Source organism: Catharus ustulatus, chromosome 2 (genome assembly GCF_009819885.2).
Source record: "Catharus ustulatus isolate bCatUst1 chromosome 2, bCatUst1.pri.v2, whole genome shotgun sequence".
Classification (NCBI taxonomy): domain Eukaryota; kingdom Metazoa; phylum Chordata; class Aves; order Passeriformes; family Turdidae; genus Catharus; species Catharus ustulatus.
In genome coordinates, this window is record NC_046222.1 from 119,892,092 (window position 1) to 119,913,897 (window position 21,806).

A 21,806-nucleotide genomic window follows, 5' to 3' on the forward strand; every position below is an offset into this window, starting at 1 on the left:
GCTTGGTTATGTTCTTGGCAAAGCAGCAACAAGTCACTCCAGAGGCCAGTGGAACTCACTGGGGTGAGGATGATCCAAGCCTAAGTCCTTGAGTTGGATCAAGAACTTCAACTTGGGTCTCCTAGAGTTTCCAGAGCCCTGGTCATCCACTCAGCTGGGTTTTCTCTCTTCCTAACTACAAAGTCCTCAACCTAAATCTCCTGCATGAAAATGTAGCCAGAAGAAAATACAGTGAACAAACAACAAGTTTCTACTCTGATGCACTGTCATTTTCCAACAAAGAGAGGATATTGAGAATTTCCAGAGGGATTTTCATTACAGGCTCATCAGGAGGCCCTCTGTGTTAACAGCCTTTTTTCCCTTGTATTTTCTACTCTGTGTTGGTTCATTTCCCAGTAACAACTGTAACTTCTTTTGACATTTTCTGTCCTTCTTTACAATTAGGTTATTCAGCTCTTCAGTGAAGAGGCAAAGGGTAAGCTATGGGCTGATTTAAGCTGGCTGATTCAACTGGTCTAATTAGGCAGGAGAAATTTGGTAGTAAAAGCAGCTGCTTCCTCCACAAACTGGAAGTCCATCAAAAGAAATGAGCTGTTTTAATGGCCTGAAGACTCATGTATATCATTAATAAGAGAGACACACATAAAAAATGCTGGTCTTCTCATATCCTTCTAATTAGATGTCTCTGTAAACCATATTCCAATACACAGCTTTTCTCCCAAAGTCAAGGCAACGTGTTTCCATTCATTTCCTGACCACCAACTGAACTGACAAGGACATTTCAAATAAGTATTGGTTGGATGCATTACCAGAAAATTCAACTTGATTTGTCCCTTGAGGTTTCTTTGTTCCCTTATTATATGACCTTGTATCACTGGTCTACCTATACCTTACTTCTTCTGTAAGTGTTTTATTTCTGCTATCTATTAACACATCAGTATACACAGGAAATAAAGAAGAGACAGAGTCCAGGGTGTTTGCACAGTTTCCCCCACAAATACTGTCATTTTAAATGAAATAATGAACAGACACAGAAGAATATTCGTGTCGCCTTAAAACATGCTGTGATCCTAAAAATCTAAAAATCACAGGCACTCTCCACACCCAAACGACATAGCACCACTAAAACCAATGGAGTGACACAGGTGTTGGTTCAGAAGCTGCCACAGGCTCAGGGATTAAAAGCAGGGATTCATGACCACCTAGACACAAGGCAATATTGCACCACCCAAAAAGTGGAAGATGGAAACCTTCCATGTATCAGCACCTCAGAACATCACTGTGGGGTTTATTTTAACCAGTTGCAAACATCTGTGAAGTAAATACTAAATCTGAGCTCTTGTGCTGGGTCTGGCTGGGACAGAGTGAATTTCCTGCAGAGCAGCCCCCATGGAGCAGTCCTAGAGCAGTATTGATAGTGTGAAAAACACATTTCAATGTCTTGGTAAGATTTAAAAGGTTTAATAGAAAGATAATGGGAGATACACATAAAGCAAAGGGTTAAAACGGCTGGGTGCTTGGCAAGAGTTGTTTTGGGAATGCTTTTTTAAATACATTTTACAATACATTAATTTGTTGCATATTCATAGTTTTTTATGCATGGTTTAACTAGTTTAAATTTTTGAGAACTATTTAGCATGGCTACTCTTTGGGTTTGCTTTTTTAGAGCATGCGTGTTTCTTGGCTTGTGGTTTTAATTTTCTTTTTATCTTTTTTTTTTTTTTTTGGGGTGGTGGTTTTGGCTTTTTGCAGTTGCTGAGTGTTGATAATTGTTGTGTCAGCTGCAGTGTCTCTATTACACATTTACAGGCTGTTAGCTAAGCAGGTAGTTTAAGCATACTATCTCTAAAAAAGTATGTCTAACTTTTGCTATTAGAAAAAAACTGTATTTATACAGAAAAGCTATTTTAACATTATAAATATAGCATATATATATATATATCTTAATAGTTGTGTAAAGCCAAAATATGTCATGCACTTGTAACAATACCAAGCTGTGTTCTGGCTGTTGTTGGGCAGGCCTTGCACTAAGTCAAGGCTTTCTTTTTTTTTAGGGTAGCATGGGGTGTGCCAGAAGCTGGGAGGGGACACAGGCAGCTTGGTTTCACTAATTAAACTGCCCTGGTTTTCATACATTAATTTTCAGCTTTTCTCTCCCCTATTCTGGGGGTGTGGAGCAGACACTGAGGGAGTGGCTGTGCGGATGCTCAGCCACCCCACCACAGCTGTTTCCCCCAGGAAATGTGGAGATTCACTTGGCTGGCATCTTTTGGGTGAAATTCATAGTAACTTACCTCAATGAAACCTTTTCTCAATTAAAAGGAGCCCAGGTTGTTGTCTAATTTGTACAGATACTCTTGCCTGTAGAACATACATGGATTCACAGCTCTGCTGTGAGGAAAGGTCTGGAGAACTGGTTTTATTCAGCCTGGAAAGGAGAAGCTTTTAGCCACCTCACTGTGGCTTTCCAGTGCCTGAAGGGAGGTGACAAGAAAGGTGGAGAGGGTTTATTTAAAAGGGGTGGAGTGACAGGACAAAGGGGAAATTGGCTTCAAATTAAAATAGATTTAGATTGGATATTAGGAAGAAGTTGTGCCAGGTGAGGCCCTGGCAATGGTTTTCCAGAGAAGCTGTGGATGCCCCATCCTTGGAAGTGTCCAAGGCCAGGTTGGATAGGCTGATGGAAAGTGTCCCTGTCCATGGCAGGGGATTGGAACAAGATGATCTCTCCATTCCCTTCCAACCCAAACCATTCTAGGAACGTGTCCAGCCCTGTTTCTCCCTGCTGTGAGACACCTGAGGAAAAATTTGCTCATGCAATCCACATTTTCAAAAATACCTTAAAAATAAACAATACCTTAAAATAATTAAAAATCTCATTGTCACATGAATTACACACAGAGACAAAGCAATTGTGGTCTGCCAGGCTACAGACAGTTCTCAGGGCAGCATGTTCAGTGCCATATGGGCAATGCACAAGTTCAGAGTTTGGAAGGAATTTTATTCTAAGTGTATGAGACAGAGCAAGGCACAGTAATAACAGCTGTAGCCTGTGTGCAAATGGAAAAATAAGTGCTTCTAATATTGTTAGTTTTCATTTCAGTGCTGGCTAAATGCTTCTGACCATTATGTGCAAGTGATGAATGCACCACCTGTGTCTTTTTTTGTCCCTGTGCCAACAGGTGAGATTACCTTATTCTGACAGGGGCTGCAGCAATCTGGGTGATGGCACAAGTACAGAACATTGCTCTGCTACCAGATCACAACATTTTCAAAATATTGCCATGTTTCTAAATTCCTGTGTGCATGTGTTAAAACTGAGTCACTGCTCCACTTCCAATGAAGACCTGAGTAGAACCCAACACGCTGCTTTTAAGCTCTGCTATCTGCCCCCAGTGGATGAGCTTCTACTTCTATAAGTAGAACTTGTAATATTTGCAATAGTTCTTGTGTATTTACTGATATTACTGCTAGCACAGCAGCCTCCACATGCCCTGGCCCCACGTTCTTAATCTGCTGACATCAAATATTAAGTCAAGACCTTGGAGCAGGGACAGGATCTTACCTACTCAATTCCTGTCTCCCACACTCTCCATTTATTTGCTGATGATAAATTGTCCTTATTACAAGTGAAGGGTTTATTACAGCTCCCACAGCACTGCTCCCAAGACCCTCATATGTCAGGAAGGTGAAGGTCACAAAGAGTGGTTTATTCATAACATAATAAAAATTAAAATTTGGCTTTGCCCACAAAAATCCCACCATCTGTTAGGTTAGAATAATGTTTGGGGACATTGCACAAGGCATGCTCTTGTGGAGGGGTGTTTGCTGAACTCAAACCAGAAAGTACTTTCAGAACTGATGCAGAAGCAAGGGCAGAGAACAGAGCACGACTCCCAAAGTACATAAACTCCAAGAATGGGGCCTGGGCTGGTGGAAACAGCATGAATGGCTCAAAACCAGACCTTGTCCTCTTTCCAACAGAGCTGTCGTGTTTCTGTCCCAGCAGACCAGGGACAGCAGAGGCTGGGGTCACCCCCAGAGATCACCCATGAGTTGTGGTGATGCAGGGGGGGCAGAAGTGTCTGGAGGGAATGCACATGAGGAGAACATGCAACTGCCTTTGGGGAGGTTTACAGCTGTCACTTTTTCCATCTTGCAGAGCTGCAGAGAAAATGGTGTAGGTGGACGGCTCAGGATTGCTCTTCTCAAAGGCTCCCTCCTGAAATGGGTGCCTACGCTCTAATACTGACTAAGCTGCTGGGCTTTGCTTCTGATCTCATTAGATAATGATACTGCCATACAAAAGGAGAGGTTAATCTTGACTATCTCCCCAATCTCCTTTCCTTGTGTACAGTTGTAAACACCCTGGAAGCAGCTGGAGCCACCAGAATGGTACTGGAGTGGATGGGGCAGCTGGAGGAGGGACAGGAAGACTTTCTAAAAGCCACTGGGCAATTCACACAAATCCCGAGGTGTGGGAGTGCCAGTGTGGCCAGCAAAAATGCCAGTACAGCTCTTGTCACTCCTACCCCACTGTCCTCACCGCAGTGACCACAGACCACTCCTGTTTGCAGCTCTGAGATGTGTGAGGGGCACACAGAGTGAATCCTCTCCAGGCTGACCACAGGCAGGCAATGTTCCCCCAGCCCATTCCCTTTCCCACATCAGAGGTGCTCAGGGAAGGCAAATGCAGCCCCAGGGCAATGGGGACACCCACCATGTGCAGATCTGCAGTGCTTTATTTGCCTTCCTGGTGCAGTTAAGGAATGTTTCTAGTCCCCAGAAAAATCAGCCAGAAGAACATCTCTACTACATCCCTGTTCTCTGCTCCACTCTCTTGGTGGCTCTTGCAAATTGAAGCACATTATTCTACTCTAAAACCTCAGTATTTTCTTCCTGCACTCCAAGATACACAACTCCCCCCAGTTTTCACCAGCAAACCACTGTTCAAACAAACAGAAGTAGCAGCCATTTATCTGGCACATAAACATACTCTCCTTTACACCCAGCAGGAAAGCAAGCTCCAAAAAGGCTCAGCTAATGAGGAAATTCAGACAGTGATGTCAGCAGCTATAAACAGGCAAAATTGCCCAAACAGGTCTGAATTGGACCAACCACTGCTACACCAAAGCCCCAACCAATTCTTACAACTTCTAAAGGAAACAAGAACAAAGCACAAACAATCTGATTAGGAGAGAAATGACTGGGAGCAGAAAATTACTCAACTTATGTAATAAGTCCCTATTGAAAAGCATCTGTGAAATACTGCCATTTCTTCATGCCATTCTTTTCACCACTCACACTCAGATAAAACAGCTTCCATTTTACATTCATTTTTCCTGCTATTTTAGCCTGTTATGCTGTTAATCCAGTAGCAACAGACCTGAACCACTTCTAAGCAACCGATACTCTCTTGATTTTCATTTTAAAAAAACCAAATCAGGTTGCTGCTGCTTTCCCATAATTATATCCTCTTGTCACTACAAAGGAGGAGGAGGAATATACACCTCGATTAAAATGTTATCTTCAAAGTATTTGTTGCAGTGATATGCAGCCAGTTTTTGTACATAAATAAATATACCTGAGTGTATGTGCCTATATATATACAAATATGAAAACAGAGATAACCTATAAATAGCTATACATAACCTGTATATAGATATCTATATGGTCTGTGTGTATATATATACACACTCATATTTACAGGTATCTATCCAGGTAAATTAAATGTATATATATCGAACATATTTATATCTAGAAAGACAATGCACATACAATATACTTGTAATATATTACTTTTAGTACTCTGAAAGGGGGTCCTCTGATGCTTTCAGACACCTCTATACAGGATGGTGTCTGCTGACACATTCCATCACCATATAAACATGCCTTGCATCTTGGTGACATTTGACACTGACATTTAAAATTAATTTCATTGCCTTCTGTGTTTTTTAGAATATAGTTTTAGCAGTGAAACATAAAAATAAGTGAAAAAGTTCCTTCTGGTATTAGGCCATACCCTTCCTTCATTAAACTTTATTAATTTCTGTTAATTTGGTCCAAAATGTTCTATCATAAGACAACAGCCCTGTCAGAATGCTGATACCTGTTCCTTGGCTAAACTCTGTCATTGCAGTGATTCCAACATTCATTTGGGCCTGTACTTTTAGAACAGCACACTGTGAACATCAAATGAGAATTGTAGGTTGGCTTTGAAGTTATTTTTATTTACTGTAAAATGTGTGCCACCTCTTGTCCCAATTCACTTTGCTAGAGGAACTTATTTTTACTGCCTGTCAATAAGAATCAAAAGATGAGTGCTGAAATGTCAGAGCCATGCCCTATTTGGGAAGGCCTGCTTTATTTTTATTTGTTTGGTTGATTTTATAATGTGAATAGAATCTATGGGATTCAGGAGACTGATGCCCATACTTCTGCTTGGAGACTAAAGAGCAAATCTGTTAAGTATTATCATGTATATTCAGAAGTTTCATCTTTCTTTTGGTGTCCCCAGATGTCAGACCATGCACAAGACACAATCATTCTCCATGAGCACCAAGTCTTACAGTGACCCCAGGCTTCAGGGACTGGTGAATACTTCAGGTTATGTATTTCTCCTTCAGGTTTACATCATGGTTCTCCTAGGCAAGAAATCAAATAGCCAGCCTCCTTCAGGGATGTCTGTCAAGCTGCTCTGGCTGTTTGTGATACAGCAGCTCACACATAACTCAGCCTGTAAGACAGCAGAACCTGATTTATTATAATCACAACTGCACCAGCTCCATTCCTTATTTGCAGTCACTCACAACTTTCCTGAAACTTTCACATGAGAGGGTAAAAATGTGCCCAGTGTGAGTTCCACTTCAGTGATGATTTACACCACAGGGTACTTTCCATGGGCTTAAATAAATGACTGGCCTGCCATATTATTTCATTTATTTTTAAATTCAATGCTTGGAAAAATCCAACCAGCCAAGAAGGTCTAAAAATGGTCTTTGCTGAGTTCTGTGATAAAAGACCAGTCAGAGTGAGCACAGAGACTGAGCTGAGGCTCAGAGATACAGCTCTGAATTGGCCACTCTGAAGATGCTAAAATGAGGAAATCCACCAAGATGTGTCCACAGGGAAATTCTTTCCCTGGAATATTGTACTTTACCATGCCATGCAGGGGGAACAGAAGTTTGGGATGGTGTAAAACCAGCCATGGAGTGGCTATGGGAATTACAGAGTGAGAAATATCCATCATAGGACACTTAGGGGACAGGGAAGGGGATGGATCAAGGACTGAGGAGGAACAGGCTTGAGAAAATAGATGTCAATGAGGATTAAAGGGGCCAGAAGCATGTGAGGAGGCAGCTGCACCTGTCTGATGAGCTCCTCATCACTGCAGCCCAACCTGCACTCCTGCTAAACCCTGTTCCCAGCTTTCTCACGTGGGAATGGCCTCACCACTGTGAGTTCATGTGCAGAGGCAACACCACAGACTCAGGGCTCAGTAGCAGAAATTTTTGCACACTTGCTGGAGAAAGAGGTTGCAAATCTGAGGGGTAACTGCAGGTCCAGGTGCCAACAACTGAAGGAGACCAGAGTGTGACTGGATGGGCAGTGTGTCCAAAACCCACTGGTGGAGAAACCTTTTGTGTGGGTTTGTGTGTCAGCCAGAGAGGGAAATGTCAGTGAGACACTGGGCTGCTCAGTTTGCCAATTGTCACCTGTGTTTAGGAGGGAGGAACAGCCCTCTGTCCTGCTGGCACTACAGCTGGCTGGGTGCCCTGCCTCACCCCCAGCTGGATTTGGAATTACAGAACCAAGGTGCCACACCCCAGGGCAGGAGGAATCCCTTCAACGTCTCAAAGCCCCACCAGTTCCAGCTATTCAGACTAATTTTCACTGTCATTACCATTGACACTCTTGGTGAAGAACTCAGCAGCTCTGACTGACCCAACTCACTTTCCAAAAGGCCTCCCATCAATCATCTTTGTATTTATGTACTGTAATTTGTTCCTCTGGGGCAAATTCTTCTTCAAGTAATTCTGCAAGACTCAGGGTCAAAATCAAAGCCCAGGGGAGTGATTTTCCACTGCCAGCTGTGCACAGATGTGCCCCTCTGCACTGTCCTTGGCTTTCTCACTCACATTAGACTTTCACCTCTCCAAGTGGAGAAGGAAATGGAACTCCATCCCAGACAGCCACCCACAAGCTTCAGCTTTATGAGCCTCAAATAGCATTTTAGACAGCCAGGCCTTGATATTCATATGCAATAAGCTGGCTGCAGTTTGTGGCTTTTTGACCCAGAAAAAGAAAATGCTCTTCCTCTAATAGCAAATATTTAGCTTCAATCCCCTTTCTTTTAATTGGGTACTCATTTACCCATTCTAGCCCTGCCATGCTGGTGTTATTAGAGTGCTTAATTTTCAAAGCACTTGAGGTAATAACTGCATCAAAAAAATTATACTGGCCAGGCTCTGCTGGTGCAGCCCCATCCACTTGACTGCTTCAAAAGCACAAAACTGATGCAACAGGGCAGAATTTAACCTCACTGCTTAACAAGAGTATTAAAAGCTTCAGTTTGTGGTGGGTTTTTTTCTTTAAATTTCATATTAACCGGGTGCATCACTTAATTTGAAACTTCTTTTCTTCTGTCTGGCATAAAAGGCTACCCTCTGAAGCTCAGCAAGAGACAGAGCACAGGTCCATTCCCATTTACCCAGGAACCTGACCACTGCACATTCTATCTTCTCCTCTCTTTTGTAGCAGATGTGCTGCAATTATAAACAACATTTGTCATTACTCTAAACATGAGAAGCCGGAAGAAATATGATTCTTACACAAAAGATGCAAGCTGTACATACTAGATGAGAGGCAGATGGTAAATTAGCTTGTAAAGCCAAGGTCTCTGCCATTTATTTTTATTTGGAACAGATACATAACAGAAAAAAAAAAAAAAAAAGAATTGAGCAAACAAGTGGTTATCTCTTTGGCTATTATGTAATTCCATGTAGTTCTGCCTGCTAAGAATCTGGATGGTTTTATCCCTGTACCTTCTGAAGAAAATTAAGTCTGCAGAGTGCATCTGTTTCCCCCACAAATCAGCAAAGTCTAAATGAGCTGTAAATGGGAACAGGAGCCCAGCAGTGACAAGAAGCACACATCTCCAGCCACACCATTTCCTTTACAGAATTGTTTTGTCCTCATTCCAGAGATACACAGGACTTGTCCTGCTGTATTTTACGCCACCATTCACATTCAGATCAAATATTCCCCCTGAAATCTTCTTTTCAAAGCGACAACGTGTCCAAAGGCCAAATTAAAATCAAACATCTGCACTAAAGCACAGAATTCACAAGGGAGCCACTTTCACAATAATCATTAATGGGGTATTTCAACAGGGCCCCTTACAGTTACTTGTAGGGAGTTACTGAGGTTCAAAAAGTTACTGAAAACAACCACAGCTGTTTGTGCTGTCACCCTTCTCCATCATGCCATAAAGAATTGGTAGAAGAGGGCAGTAATTCTTCCCTACATGATGTGTTGTGTATTCTTCTCATGAAGCTGGTGAAAAAGTGACTACATTGGACAATTTGTGGACCCTGAGTTTTTCCATTTCCTAATAGACTTTGTTATCAAGGTGTCTGTAAAGCTTGGTCCTGTATTTGATAAGGAACACCCTGCCAGTCCTAGGGACTAGAGCTCTGCTTGTAAATTATTTTCACAGTAGAAAACTAAATTTTCCATATGGTTCAGTCTAAATAAGGGCTGGTAGATTTGCTGTCCTCCATCCAGTGATGTTAACCAAAAAGTGCTGGGTTCAAAGCTGGCACAGTGAACAGGCAATCTGAACCACCAGCACCTCAGCTTCTTACTGTCCCAAGGCTTTTGATAAAAGGCCTTGTGCAGAAGGTTCTGATACAAGATTAGGCAGTATTAATTGCATGTGATTTCCTTTAGTAGGAATACCTAGAAAAAAAAGAGGGGCATTTTTTCATCTTACATGGATGTCATGTTTCAACAGGGTTTTAAATTGAATTTATTAAATAAAATAATCCCACAAGAAGGTACATGGCCAGTTCTCTCAGATGCCTGCAGCAGAGAAAGGGACTCTGGGCACAATGACCCAAACTCCCAATTTCCTTTTTACAAAAACTCAGTCTTATGTAAGACATGTTCTTCTGCACCTCACCAGCTGCAAGTCACAGAGGTTCTGGGGTTAAAGCATTGCTAGTTGATTTAGGTTTTGCCTCAAGGATTTTAATTTTGAGAATGAACACCCACCTTTCAGCTTGCAATGCTTTAATTATAAATCCAAATCAGTTCTTTCCCACGTGCTAAGCTACCGTGTAAATTTTGCTGGGGTTCTCCTTGCATGTTGTTTCTTGTTAAGTCTTGACTTGTTTTAATAGTAAGATGAAACACTGTTTTCTAATAGAAGACAAAGTTATCCATCCAAAGTTTAAAGGCTGCAGATGTGAATTATAAAGCAGATGTGAATTATAAAAGAGTTGAGTGAGGGCCTGCCATATTCTGAGTAGTGTCATGTTCTGTCTGTCTCCACAGTTTACCTACAAGAACAAATGTGAAGCAAATAATTTCTCAGAGGACACAGAGCTGAACTCTGAGATATTAAATCCCTTTAGAACAAAACTCTGCCCTAGAGAGCTGGTAAGCTCAGACCCCAAGGACTTCCAGAAGGCACTTTCCAAAATGGCCTAAAAGTGAACAACAAAAAATGACCTTTAATAGCACTTTTACTCGAATTAGCTTCTACTTTTGTCTGCTCTTGTGATTTCTCTTTCCTTTTAGTGAGGTTGTGGAAAACCCTGATCGACCATGTGATGTCTGAAATCTCCAGTTGCAAAATGCCTCTTGCTTCATCTTTCCTTCAGATGGATCTCCAGACCACAAAAACCAAAGTCTACTCTGAAACGTGACAAAAGTACCCCCAGATTTTGGTGCATGTTGTCTCTGCTTCCTCAACACCTCAAGCAGAGCATGACCACCTATGGGCACAGGATAAATCATAAATCCCAGCCAGCATACAGAAAGCTGTAGTGGAAGGGTGTCAGGGTGAGTTACAGCCAGCCCTCAACACATTTTCTGAGAGATGGAAACAGCAAAGACCAGAGCTCAGACTCCCAACAATTCACTGTGACCTCTTCCTGGCATATAAATTCCAGAATGCTTTAATTGATATCTCTCAAAAACCTCCTTCCTCAGCCACAAGTTTTCACAGCAGCAGTTAATAAAATTTATTGGATCAAAACATTAGCTAGAATGGAAACCAGTGAGGTCATTGTAATGTTTAGGTTTAATAAACAATACAGCAAAGAGAAAGAAGATGTTCTGCTTTAAGACTCAGCAACCAAAACTCTGAATCAAACTCAAGGCATATTTCTTAAAAAGCTCCAGGTCCAAAAAAACTCCAAGCAAACAAAAAAAACCCCCAAATCCCAACAAAAAGCAAACCCACAATAACAATGGATTCTGCTTGAAGGAAAACAAGGAATGCTGAAGTAAGGTCATACTGAGCTGGGAAACAGTAGAAGGATCAGACAAAGGGGCTGACCAAGACTTGTCCCCAATAACCTCTGTTTTACAGAACAAATGCAAGAGGACACTGGGAAGAGTTATTTATCACTTAATAAAACTGTGAACTATTCCAGTAACAGTATATTTTTACCATCTTGACACAGCTTAAGTGTTAAAAGAAAAACTGCACGGATTTTATCAAGGTTAAAAAAGAAAGCCTCTGCTAAAAAATCATGCCTCGTTCTAATTAATTTTGCCAACACTTTAAACAACTGAAAAGGAATCTATACAATGTTTGCCTGAAAAGAGCCTTTTACCAGTATCACAGTTGGTTTCAACCGGCCTAACTTGTTTATTCTCCCTAACATATGGATCTTAATTTGCACAGGGAGATGAAAACACGGTCTCAGACAAAGCAGGCAAAAAATGATCGAGAACAATACAACCCATCTGCCAGAGAGGCAAGGAGGAAAAAAAAAAAAAAAAAAAAAAAAGGGAAAAAAACCTCTCGGAAAGTGGGTTTTTTGTGCATCTTTCCCTCCCTCCTTCCCATCTTAGCAACAGAGCCTGGAGCAGCCAACCAGGCGGGAGCGCTCGGCGGGGTTACTGCAGTGCATCGCCCGGCAATAACCGCGCCGGGAGCGGGCGGGATGCGGCACCGGCATCAGCATCAGCATCGGCATCAGCACCGCTCCATCCCGGACAAAGCCACCCCTCCCGCTCCATCCCGGACAAAGCCACCCCTCCCGCTCCATCCCGGACAAACCCACCCCTCCCGCTCCATCCCGGACAAACCCACCCCTCCCGAGCCTCTGTTCCCTTTGGGTACCACCGGAGGGCAGGTGTGTGAGATCTTTGCAATGAAGGCATAAAGGAGGATGCTGCAAAATGAAGCGCGCAGCTAAATAAAGGAAGGGGTCTGTCCGAGCGTGTGCACCAGAACTAATTTCTAAACCAGCACCGAAGCAAATCAGCAAAGCCCAGGCTGTTTAAATCTCCGCTGATGGTTTGACAGCAAGTTTCCATCTTATGCAGAGAGCGGTATTAACATAATGCACAGCCCTCGGAGGTGGAAGGGAAGGATCGCGCTGTTCTGATGACACTGCCTCAGCTGTGACGGCCACTTTTCACCTTCCATGAATACCAAACAACCTGCCAGAGCTCCGTGTTCCCCCATCGGACACCTCGGAATGAGCCCGCTCCTTCATCCCCCTCCTCATCCCAAACCAGCAAAGCCAGCAGCGCCTCTCCGCTTGGCTTCCTCGGGCTTTGGGCCACCAGAACAAACCCAGAACAGCAAGAAACGCCGCGTTTTCTGCTGAGCAGGGATTTCTGCACTGCTCCTAAGCTCTCCAGAAAACCCCCCGGCTGCATTCTGCCCGGCCGGTTCCCTCCGAGGTTACTCGAGACCAAATCCTATCAGAACTTGCACTCGAACGCAACACAAATGACTCATTACAGTCCTAAAAATAACCGCGGAGAAATTTCCAACTAAAACGTTGCCTAATTAACCATGAATACTGAGAAGTGTGAGAGAGGAGGGGAGGAAAAAAAGCAATCCCCGAGTTGTTGTGGTGTTTTACAAGCAACTTTATTTCTACTTTCTTCCTGGATGCACTCAATTCTATAAGCAGAATATTTTCATTTCCATCCTATATTACAGCAAGCCCACCTAGAAACAATAGAACAAATGTCCTTTCATGGTTATATAGAGTGGATGTATCTTTTTAAAGCAAAGCTGAATGACTCTGACCTAGACAGAAAGCTCCAAAGTACTTTTCATGCCCCCTTTGTATAGAGGACTATACATAATTCATCCCCAAACCACAATTCAGATTATTTCATGGTGCTTTTAACAAAAATGACAGAGACCCGAGGCACTGACTTTTCTACCAAATCCTCTTGCAAACAGTTTTCAGGCAGTCCTGCTACGAAAACCTACGCATCTATAATTTCTCTATGAACTGCTAAAACCAATCTCTGTGTTCCTGTGATTTACATTTCAAGCTGAAGTTTAAACATACAGCTCAAAAGCCAAGACCCACTTTAATCTCTTTCTCAACCCTTAGATAAATGAATTTATGATGAGACAGTGAAACTTCAGCCATGGTTTGTTCCAAAGCTCTGCAGATCTTGCTTTTCACATTTAAGGATCCACACTGGATCTAACACAGGACTCTTTCTTTTCCCCTCCAAGCCAGCTGGGTGCCTCATCCTAAAAGCAAGAAGTGTCCTGGGACTTAGCAGCGCTATTATTGCTAATAAATGTGCTGAAGTTGCCTTTTTCTGGCTTTGCCAGTCCATCCTAACCTCACAACAGCTCCTCCAGGAGTCCTGGGGCTTTCTGAAATCATGAAACTCACTGACCCACAGGAAACCCCCAGGACATGCTTGAACATAGCCTGGATTCAAAGACTGAGAGACATTTTCAGTTCTGGAAGATCCTCAACCTCACAAGCCACTCAAAAATCTCTTTCCTTCAAAACTGAAGGAATGGTTGTTTCTACCTGTTGACCAATTCCCTAAAAGTTTACAGGGAAAATGCCAAAGTCAACTGAGACCTTCTGAAACTTTTACCTCTCTAACCTCTTCCAAATTCCCATATTTGCAACAGCTCCTACTGAATGGGATGGGTCAGACAGAGCTGCTTGGATCAAGGACTGACCTGCCATACTCCTCCCCGTTAATCCCACTGACCCCAGGGGAAATTACACCAGGAATTAATCAGCTCCAGAGTCACACCAATCTCTGCTATAAAACCTCATAAGGAGAGCAACATTTATCACATAAACCTTAAAATCAAAAGGCCCCTCCTTATATTTAAAGAGAAAATTACATTTAATAGTTTAATTAAGCAGTTTAAGGCTGAGACAAAAATCAATGAAAAATTCCAATTTGAAGTCTACTGTGGCTTATTTAGCTTCTTTGGTGTTGACAAGCAATGCAAATTCATCTTTCTTTGGGCTTTTCATGCAAAGTAAAAGACCTGACATACCATGAGTTGCATTGTCTGAACAATCAACCTAAGTACAGAACACAATGGCAGCACTACTAATTATTCCTCCTTCTGCTAATTTAGAGCCCAACCTTAACATTACTTTGCAATGCCATTTTTACTGAAGGGAATTGCTCTTCAGTTAAATTCCTGTCCAACATGCTGGCACAAATTGTCTTTGCAAAGGAAACTGTACTTCTGCCTTTGTGATCCACCACTCTTGAAAGGTTTTAACTAATTCATTACAGTTATAGAGAATGATGCAGAAATAGTAGATTTTCTTTTTCAAGCACCATTTCAGAATAGAAACACCATTAATTTAAAAGGCACATTTTTGAAACAGCATCCCTTATCGCCTCTTACCACAACCAGTACCCAAGAACAATGTGAACTGAGACACATCTCCTTTTTTTCTTCCCCCCAGCATGTTTTCTGCTACTCTTCTCATAAAAAGTGAATTCAAATATTTTACATTACAGCAATGAGAGAGACTTTTAGCACAGGGAATCCACAAGGAGTGCTGAACTGCAGCAACCACCAGTGTTTGGAGGAACAATATTGCCCTTCTCTTGGGCACTGCAAAGTCCCAGTTTCCCACTGGAACAGAAACCAGTATAATGTATTCACAATAGTTTTATATGTAATGCACTCAGCTACAAATCCATCAGGTTTGAACAGACACATCCCAAATTACACACAAAAAACTTCTACTTGCAGAACTACTAAACAATTCAAAGAATCTGAACTGTTTGATTCCTAGCTTCACTGGAGACTATTTAGGAATTTTGGTTTTCTGTTTCTCTAATGGAAAATCCTTTCTGTTAAAACCAATGTATTGAGCCAGTCCCTGGAGAAGGGAACGTGGCTGGGAGGAAAGTTTGATTCCAGAAGGTTTCTATAATCTCACCAACAACTCATGAAATGCTGAAGTGACCTCTGGAGGTCACCTGGCCCAACCTGCTACTCAAAACAAACAATCACAGCTCCAGGTCAGATCAGCCACACTCCCCTGGGCTGGAGAAAGCCCCACTGTCCCTGGGGACACATCCCACTATCCAGGGAACAGGTATTTATTATTTCCTGGTGTCCACCCTAACCCACCCAAACTGCAATGTGTGGCCATGGGCTCTTTGTGATTTATCACCTGGCACTACTGGCAGGAGCAGCCCAGACTCCTCAGCTGCTCTTTGTGGGTCCCCTGAACCATTCTCTACCCCTTTGACAGACCCTTTCCAGCTTCCCAGTGTCCCTGTTGATATGAAGCACCCAAAACTGATAAACTATTCCAGCTGTGCTCTCACTGAAGAGGAGAAGGGCAAGGACTCGCCTCCAGCTGGGAATGGCCTCAGTCACAAGATGTGATTCACCCTCCTGGCTGGGAGAGCCCTCTGGATCACAGGCACTTGGCACTGAGTGCAGACCTCCCCAGCCTGTGTCAGGTCCTTGGCAAGCAGAGAGAGCCAAGCCCTGCTGGCAGAGCAGCTCAGGACTCCGAGGCTGCCCTTGGTGGTCCCAGGAATGGCACAAGGTGTGAGACCAGGTGAGGAGGATCTGAACCCCTCCCCACACACAGCCAGGGAAGTTCAGTCTCCTTCAAATCCAAACGTGGTGACACAGTCACAGCCATATCCCAGAGTTAAATACCTCCACAGGTCATTTTCAGCTGCAGGATGTTTTGCCAGGATATTGTTTTGTTCAAGCTAAGTAACCCTGGCATGTCAGAAAATCTGAACAGAGGTTCTGGGTACAGAACCCCTCAATCACTTCTGGCCAGTGAGAAAGAGATTCAGTTAGAAATCTCAAGCTCTTAAATCTTAAATGAGACATTTTGGCATAGCTCCATGTTTTGGAGGACAAAAAGCTTTCAATGTTTTGTGCTTGTTCTGATAAGATAAAGAATAATTTTGAATGTACCAAAGTTGCTGCCAAACCAAGTTGTTCTCCTATGGACAATGTGGCTCCATGCAATTTTAGCAAATAATTAAAAGAAGGCCAGTGGGTCTACATACAGTTTTGATGTTGAAAAACCCATTAAAGCATGAAATCTGCAGATCTTTCAACAAATGAATAATTGTATGCACAGCCTGTCCACATACAGTAGCACTTTCATGGCAACAGCTCCAGTGCTTTTCATACCACACATTTTTAGACTATTGAAGCTGTGGTGTTGTGATAATGACACAATTTACAGACAGCCAAGTACTTTGTGGAACAATTTCAAGTGGAACTTTTAAGCCAGGATTTATAGTTTCAGGGCCCGTGCAGGTATCAAGTATGGCTCAGGTGAGGGCTGCACTGGCAGGGTCTTATCTCCTAAAAGAACTAAAGCACACAACCATACCAATTTACATTTCTGGGAGAGAATTCCTCCAGGAAGGGCAATTATGTCACTTAGCACACAAAATTCTCCTGAAGATTTCAATATTTTCTGTTGGGCATACTTCTTTTTGCTGGCAGGAATTTACTGCATGACCTAGTTTTCCTTTCAGAGAGGACTAGTCACACACAACCAAAAAAAAAAACAAAAAGAAAAAAACAAACCCACAAACCAAAAACTCTCTAGGAAACACACAGTTACACAAAGCAAATGAAAGCATGAAAGGAATTGATGCCAAGCAGAGGAGAAAGGACAGAATCACCTTTTAGAACTGCAATCAAAGAACCTATAAAGAAGGGAACTGAATAATCACTTCTTACTCCCAACACTTCTCTTCCTTCTCAATATCTATATTTTGGTAAGCCCTGTGTTGCAGGCTGTGAATTCTTTGCAGTGTGTATCAGCAAAGGAGCTACCCAAAGAGCATCCTGGTCCTTGGCTGAACATCAGGATTCAGTCCCAGCAACAGCCACTGATTTCATCAATGAAATTATAAGCCTAGAGAGACTCATCTAAGCTGTAGAGACCTAGAGCTAACAGCATTTCTTTTCAAAAACAGCCTTTAAAGAAAACAGTTTTTATCCTGGTGTCTAATGCCTTCTGAAATGCTGAGATTCTCGCTGTTCTGAAAGAGTAGAGGAAAAACAACCATTTCACAAAACAGCCAATTGCAGGAGTAAAAAACAAAGCCTCCTCACTTCCCCCACCCCCATCTTTAAACTCCTGCATGCTCTACCCACCCTCAACAATAAATTGTAGACAGGCAAGATCACAGGACAGATATTTGGCAGCACAGCAATACTATATTTACTTCAGATACTTAAGAATTGAACTGCTGCATTTACAGCTTCTTGTGGGTGATTTCCTCACCTTTCTTTCTCCACCATGGCCCTTCCTGGACAGAGTAGGACAGTTCTTTAAACTCAATGTTCACAGCTGGCCTGCGGGGCAGGTAGGAGAACCTGTGAGCTTCTGTCAGAGCATTGTCCACTTTTTTTAAGTGTCCATTCATGAGCCGGATGTCCTGGGGGTCTGTGCCATTGGAGACCACCTCGTCCACCGAGACACACACAGACTTTGGCTCGGCCATGGTGCAACCAGAGCTGCTGCCACCCTGCAGGGAAAGTGGAGAAAGTTCACACACTTTGGGAACACCATTCAAAACCTTCTGCATCAGAGGAATTATTCTTTAAATAGCACAAAAACTCCGGTGCTGTAATGCGCTGCAAGGTGAAAGAGGAGTAAAATAAAGCAATGTTTTGTTTGTTCTTTTGCCTGAGCCTTGACAGAAGAGGTAAAAGAGCCCCTGCAGCACGTACAGTTCCTTCAGCACTAGTTTTCCTTTCAGATCTTGCACCAGATTAATACATTTATAAGTTCAGTCCCCATTGTGTTTGGTTTCTCATGCACTCAAGGAATTCAAGGTTCTAGTTACTGATTCCAGGGCTTGGGACAGAGCTGAAGGGGGAAGGGAGCTGCCTGCACAATTATCTGTGCAGACATTTCAAAAGACAACCACTCAAATTGTCCAAGAGCTCTTGTTCCTCTGGATCAGCCTATGCTTCTGTAAAGGTGAAATTATATTTCTGAGAATTTTCAAATGTACTATTTCACGCCTTATTTTCTCCTGCACTGATAGTTCCTTGCAACCTGAGACAACAGTACAAGTTCTTTTCTGGAGGTCTTTTAGGAAAGCACAATGCTTTGCACCCAAAATCCTTGAGTGCTTTCCATGCTTGATAGTGATAACTAATGGAAATTTTATCAGCTACATAATCACACAAACCCTGCTCCAGTTCTTGCACCACTGACCCTGTAAGGTCAATGTCCTGTGCTCACAGCCATCCCTCTTGACACACTTTGCAATCACAGCACTCAGTGCAATTCCACTTGGCACTTTTTGGACTAAATCTCCTTCCCTTCCTCTCCTGACCATGACAACGGCCTTCCACCCATCTTTCTCTTCTTTTTTTTATTTTTTTTAAATTTCTTTTAATTATACAAAATCTGAATTTTTCCCCCATTACCAGCACAGGCATCTTGTACCAATATGAGCAGGATGTGTGTAAGCTCAAAAGAAAAACAGCCATGAATTTTCTTCAGCTAAACAGAATTTTGAACAGTTCAGAGACTGTTTGCTGTCATCTGTTGTTTGGTGGATGTCATAAGCAGAGCCAAACATCTGCACAGTTGTCTATTAGGAAATGTAGTGGTTTTTAATGCAGATTTGAATTGGAAAGGACTTCTGCAGATGGTTTCTGTGCTAGGCTTTCCATGCTGACACATCTGCCCAACGATCTACAAAGTTATCTCCTGGAGAGCAGATGTGCTGCACTGCTTTTCAATGCATGAACACAAACAGAGCTGCAGGTCCTGCCACTGCTTCCCTCTATTATAATATTAATACTAGAATACTAAGAAGTGACATTGCCTCCTCTCCCCTGGGCCACTTTCATTTCCCTCTCATGGTTCCTGGTCTTCCCATCTTTGCTGTAACAGCAGCCCAGCTCAGATCAGTCACTTGTCATGAATGTTGACAAAAAACATTTAAAAAACCCTCCAGTCCTACATAATCACTGAGGAAAAAAAGGTACTCCTGCATAACCACTCCACAGCTGGCACCTTCACATTCTGCACACACAAGCCCCAAGTTTAGATGAAAAAAATCTGCTCTGCTCACCACATTTTCTCAAGAAAGAGATTTTAATCGTGCTCTCAACTTACTTAGAGGTCAGGTATCCAGTAACACTAACTGTCAAATTCTTAAATAGTTGACTGCCAAGGTATGTAATTTGAACATAACAAGAGTAATGTGAAACATCTTAGAGCTCAACAATTAAAGCAGGGGAACTTCCCTAAAAACTAAGAGGAGGCAAGTTAACAATATTCTTCCCTGAATGTTTTCAAGGCTGACTTTGGCAGTCATAATCTGTTTTGTTCCGAGGAACAACTGAGCACCTTCACACAATCAGAGGGACTATCCAAAAACCAACTCTCAATGAGCAGGTCACCTTGATTATTCAGAGCTTCTCCAGTTTAGATCGATTCAAAAGGAAATTTCCTTCGGACAAGACCTCTGACTACTCAATCATCCGAGAGTATGAAGCCAAAGACTTTTGTTACTGGGACATTTATACAGTTTCAGCCACTCTGTGGAGGGAACTGCCTCCTCCAGGGAGGGTGGGTGAGGATCCCCCCGAGCAACCGGGACGGTCCAAACACCTCCCGGTCTTGGCATCACCTTCTCTTGAACAAAAACGGGGCAATCCCGTGGCTAGGACAGACTGAGCCAAGCCGTGTGTAAGGCACAGCCACACCTGAACCTCCAACACCTGCTCTGTCCTCCTCTGTCACCCCCAGCCCCGCACCCCGAGCCGTGCCCGCACCGAGCCCCGCACGCCGGGCAGGGCGAGCGCCGCTCCGCACACCGCGCTCACCTCTCCGCTGTCTTTGGGCACTTTGGGCTATTTCCCATGCAGTTTGCTGGAGCCGGAGAGGAGCCGGCAGCGCCCGGCGGGGACGGCAGCGCCCGCCCGGTCACAGCAGGACGGTCCCGGGGGCTCTGCCCGCTCCGTCCCCCGCCGGCCCCGGGCGTTATGCAAAGGTTACGGTCCCTCCGCAAATCCTCTGGGAAGCCGGCGGGGCGCAGCGGCGCAGGGAGCATGCTCGGCGATAATCCCCCCGCCTCGGCTACAGGCAGAGGTAACCAGCGGTCAAGTCCCGCCGTGCTCCGCTCGCACTCCGGCATCCTTCATCCCTCATCCCGCATCCTTCATCCCTCACCCCGCATCCTGCACCCCGCAGCTCGCATCCCTCAGCTCCCCATCCCGCACCCTCCGACCCTGCTTTCCCCTCGGGAAGCGTTTCGGGAGCTCCGCCGGCTCCGTCTCCATCCCCCAGCCCCGCACCTCGCCCGGCGCTCGCCGCGGCCCCGCGGAGGGAAGGCAGGGCTCGCCTTACCAAAGCGCTGCCCAGGGAGAAAGCCGCCATCAGACATGCCATGGGCACCGCTGCCCGCCCGGCTGCTGGCGGAGCAGCCTCCAGAGCCGCCTCTCCGCCCCGAGCGGCTGCGGGAGGCGGGCGGGCAGGGATGGAGCTGGGGCCGCCCCCGCCCCGGCCCGCCCCTGCCGGGGATGGGGAGAGCTCCGGGCTCGGAGCACCCCCGAGCACTGCCAAAGGTGGGCAGCGTGTCCCCAGCCTGGCTGTCGCTCTGCCCAAACACGCGGCACACGCTTGTCCCGGGGAATGGGACAGCCAAGGTCGCTCGCAGGGACAAAATGAGGAGGGCAACTGGCAGGGACGGGCTTCCTGACGGGCTCCCCGAGGCATTCCCTGAGGAAACGGGGAGTAGGAGCACCATTCAATATCACCCTGTGGTCCTCATGAGGACGACACAGCTCTTCTGGCCCTGGACTGCTAGCCACTGATTTATGAGCAAGCCATTGTAGTTCAGAAATGGAGAGGAAGAAAAGTTGTCACTGAGCTACGTTCTCCATCCATTTATTCCTTACATCGAAGACCTGCATTTCAGCAAGGTCACACAATCACTAAATCACAGCATGGTCAGGCTGGAAGGGACCACAGTGGGTCACAGGATTGTGTCAGATGGTTCTGGAATATCTCCAGTGAGGGACACTGCACAGCCCCTCTGGACAATCTGGTCAGTTCTCAGTCACTGCACAGGGAAGAAGTTCTTCCTCATGTTCAGGTGGAACATCCTGGCATGATTTCTACCCATTCCTCTTGTCCCATTCCTGAGTGTGGCTCATCTGACACCTCCCTGCAGGCCCTGAGGTCCTGCACATGAAGGGCAGTGTGAGGTGTTCACATGGCACTGGGGCTGAGCTGGCACTGCTGGTTTGAATCTGGATCTGTGGCTAGGCTTGGAGCTGGGTTCATTGCCTG

General features: G+C 44.3%; 1 protein-coding gene across 2 annotated transcripts in view; it reads right to left on the minus strand.

Annotated features, from left to right (window-relative positions):
• Positions 1 to 20,974, minus strand: part of ABCG1 (ATP binding cassette subfamily G member 1) — a 54,853-nt gene extending 33,879 nt beyond the window's left edge. Inside the window, exons 1-2 of one of the 2 annotated variants that reach the window (XM_033051994.2) lie at positions 20,862 to 20,974; positions 17,772 to 18,015 (exon numbers count right to left, since the gene is read on the minus strand). In XM_033051994.2, coding sequence (XP_032907885.1) covers positions 17,772 to 18,015; positions 20,862 to 20,903 — 286 coding nt within the window. In that variant the 5' untranslated portion in view covers positions 20,904 to 20,974. Of the gene's footprint in view, positions 1 to 17,771; positions 18,016 to 20,338; positions 20,424 to 20,861 lie in introns of those variants that run through there. The other variant, XM_033051995.2, reaches the window with a different exon arrangement.
• Between the last annotated feature and the right edge of the window lie 832 nt (positions 20,975 to 21,806).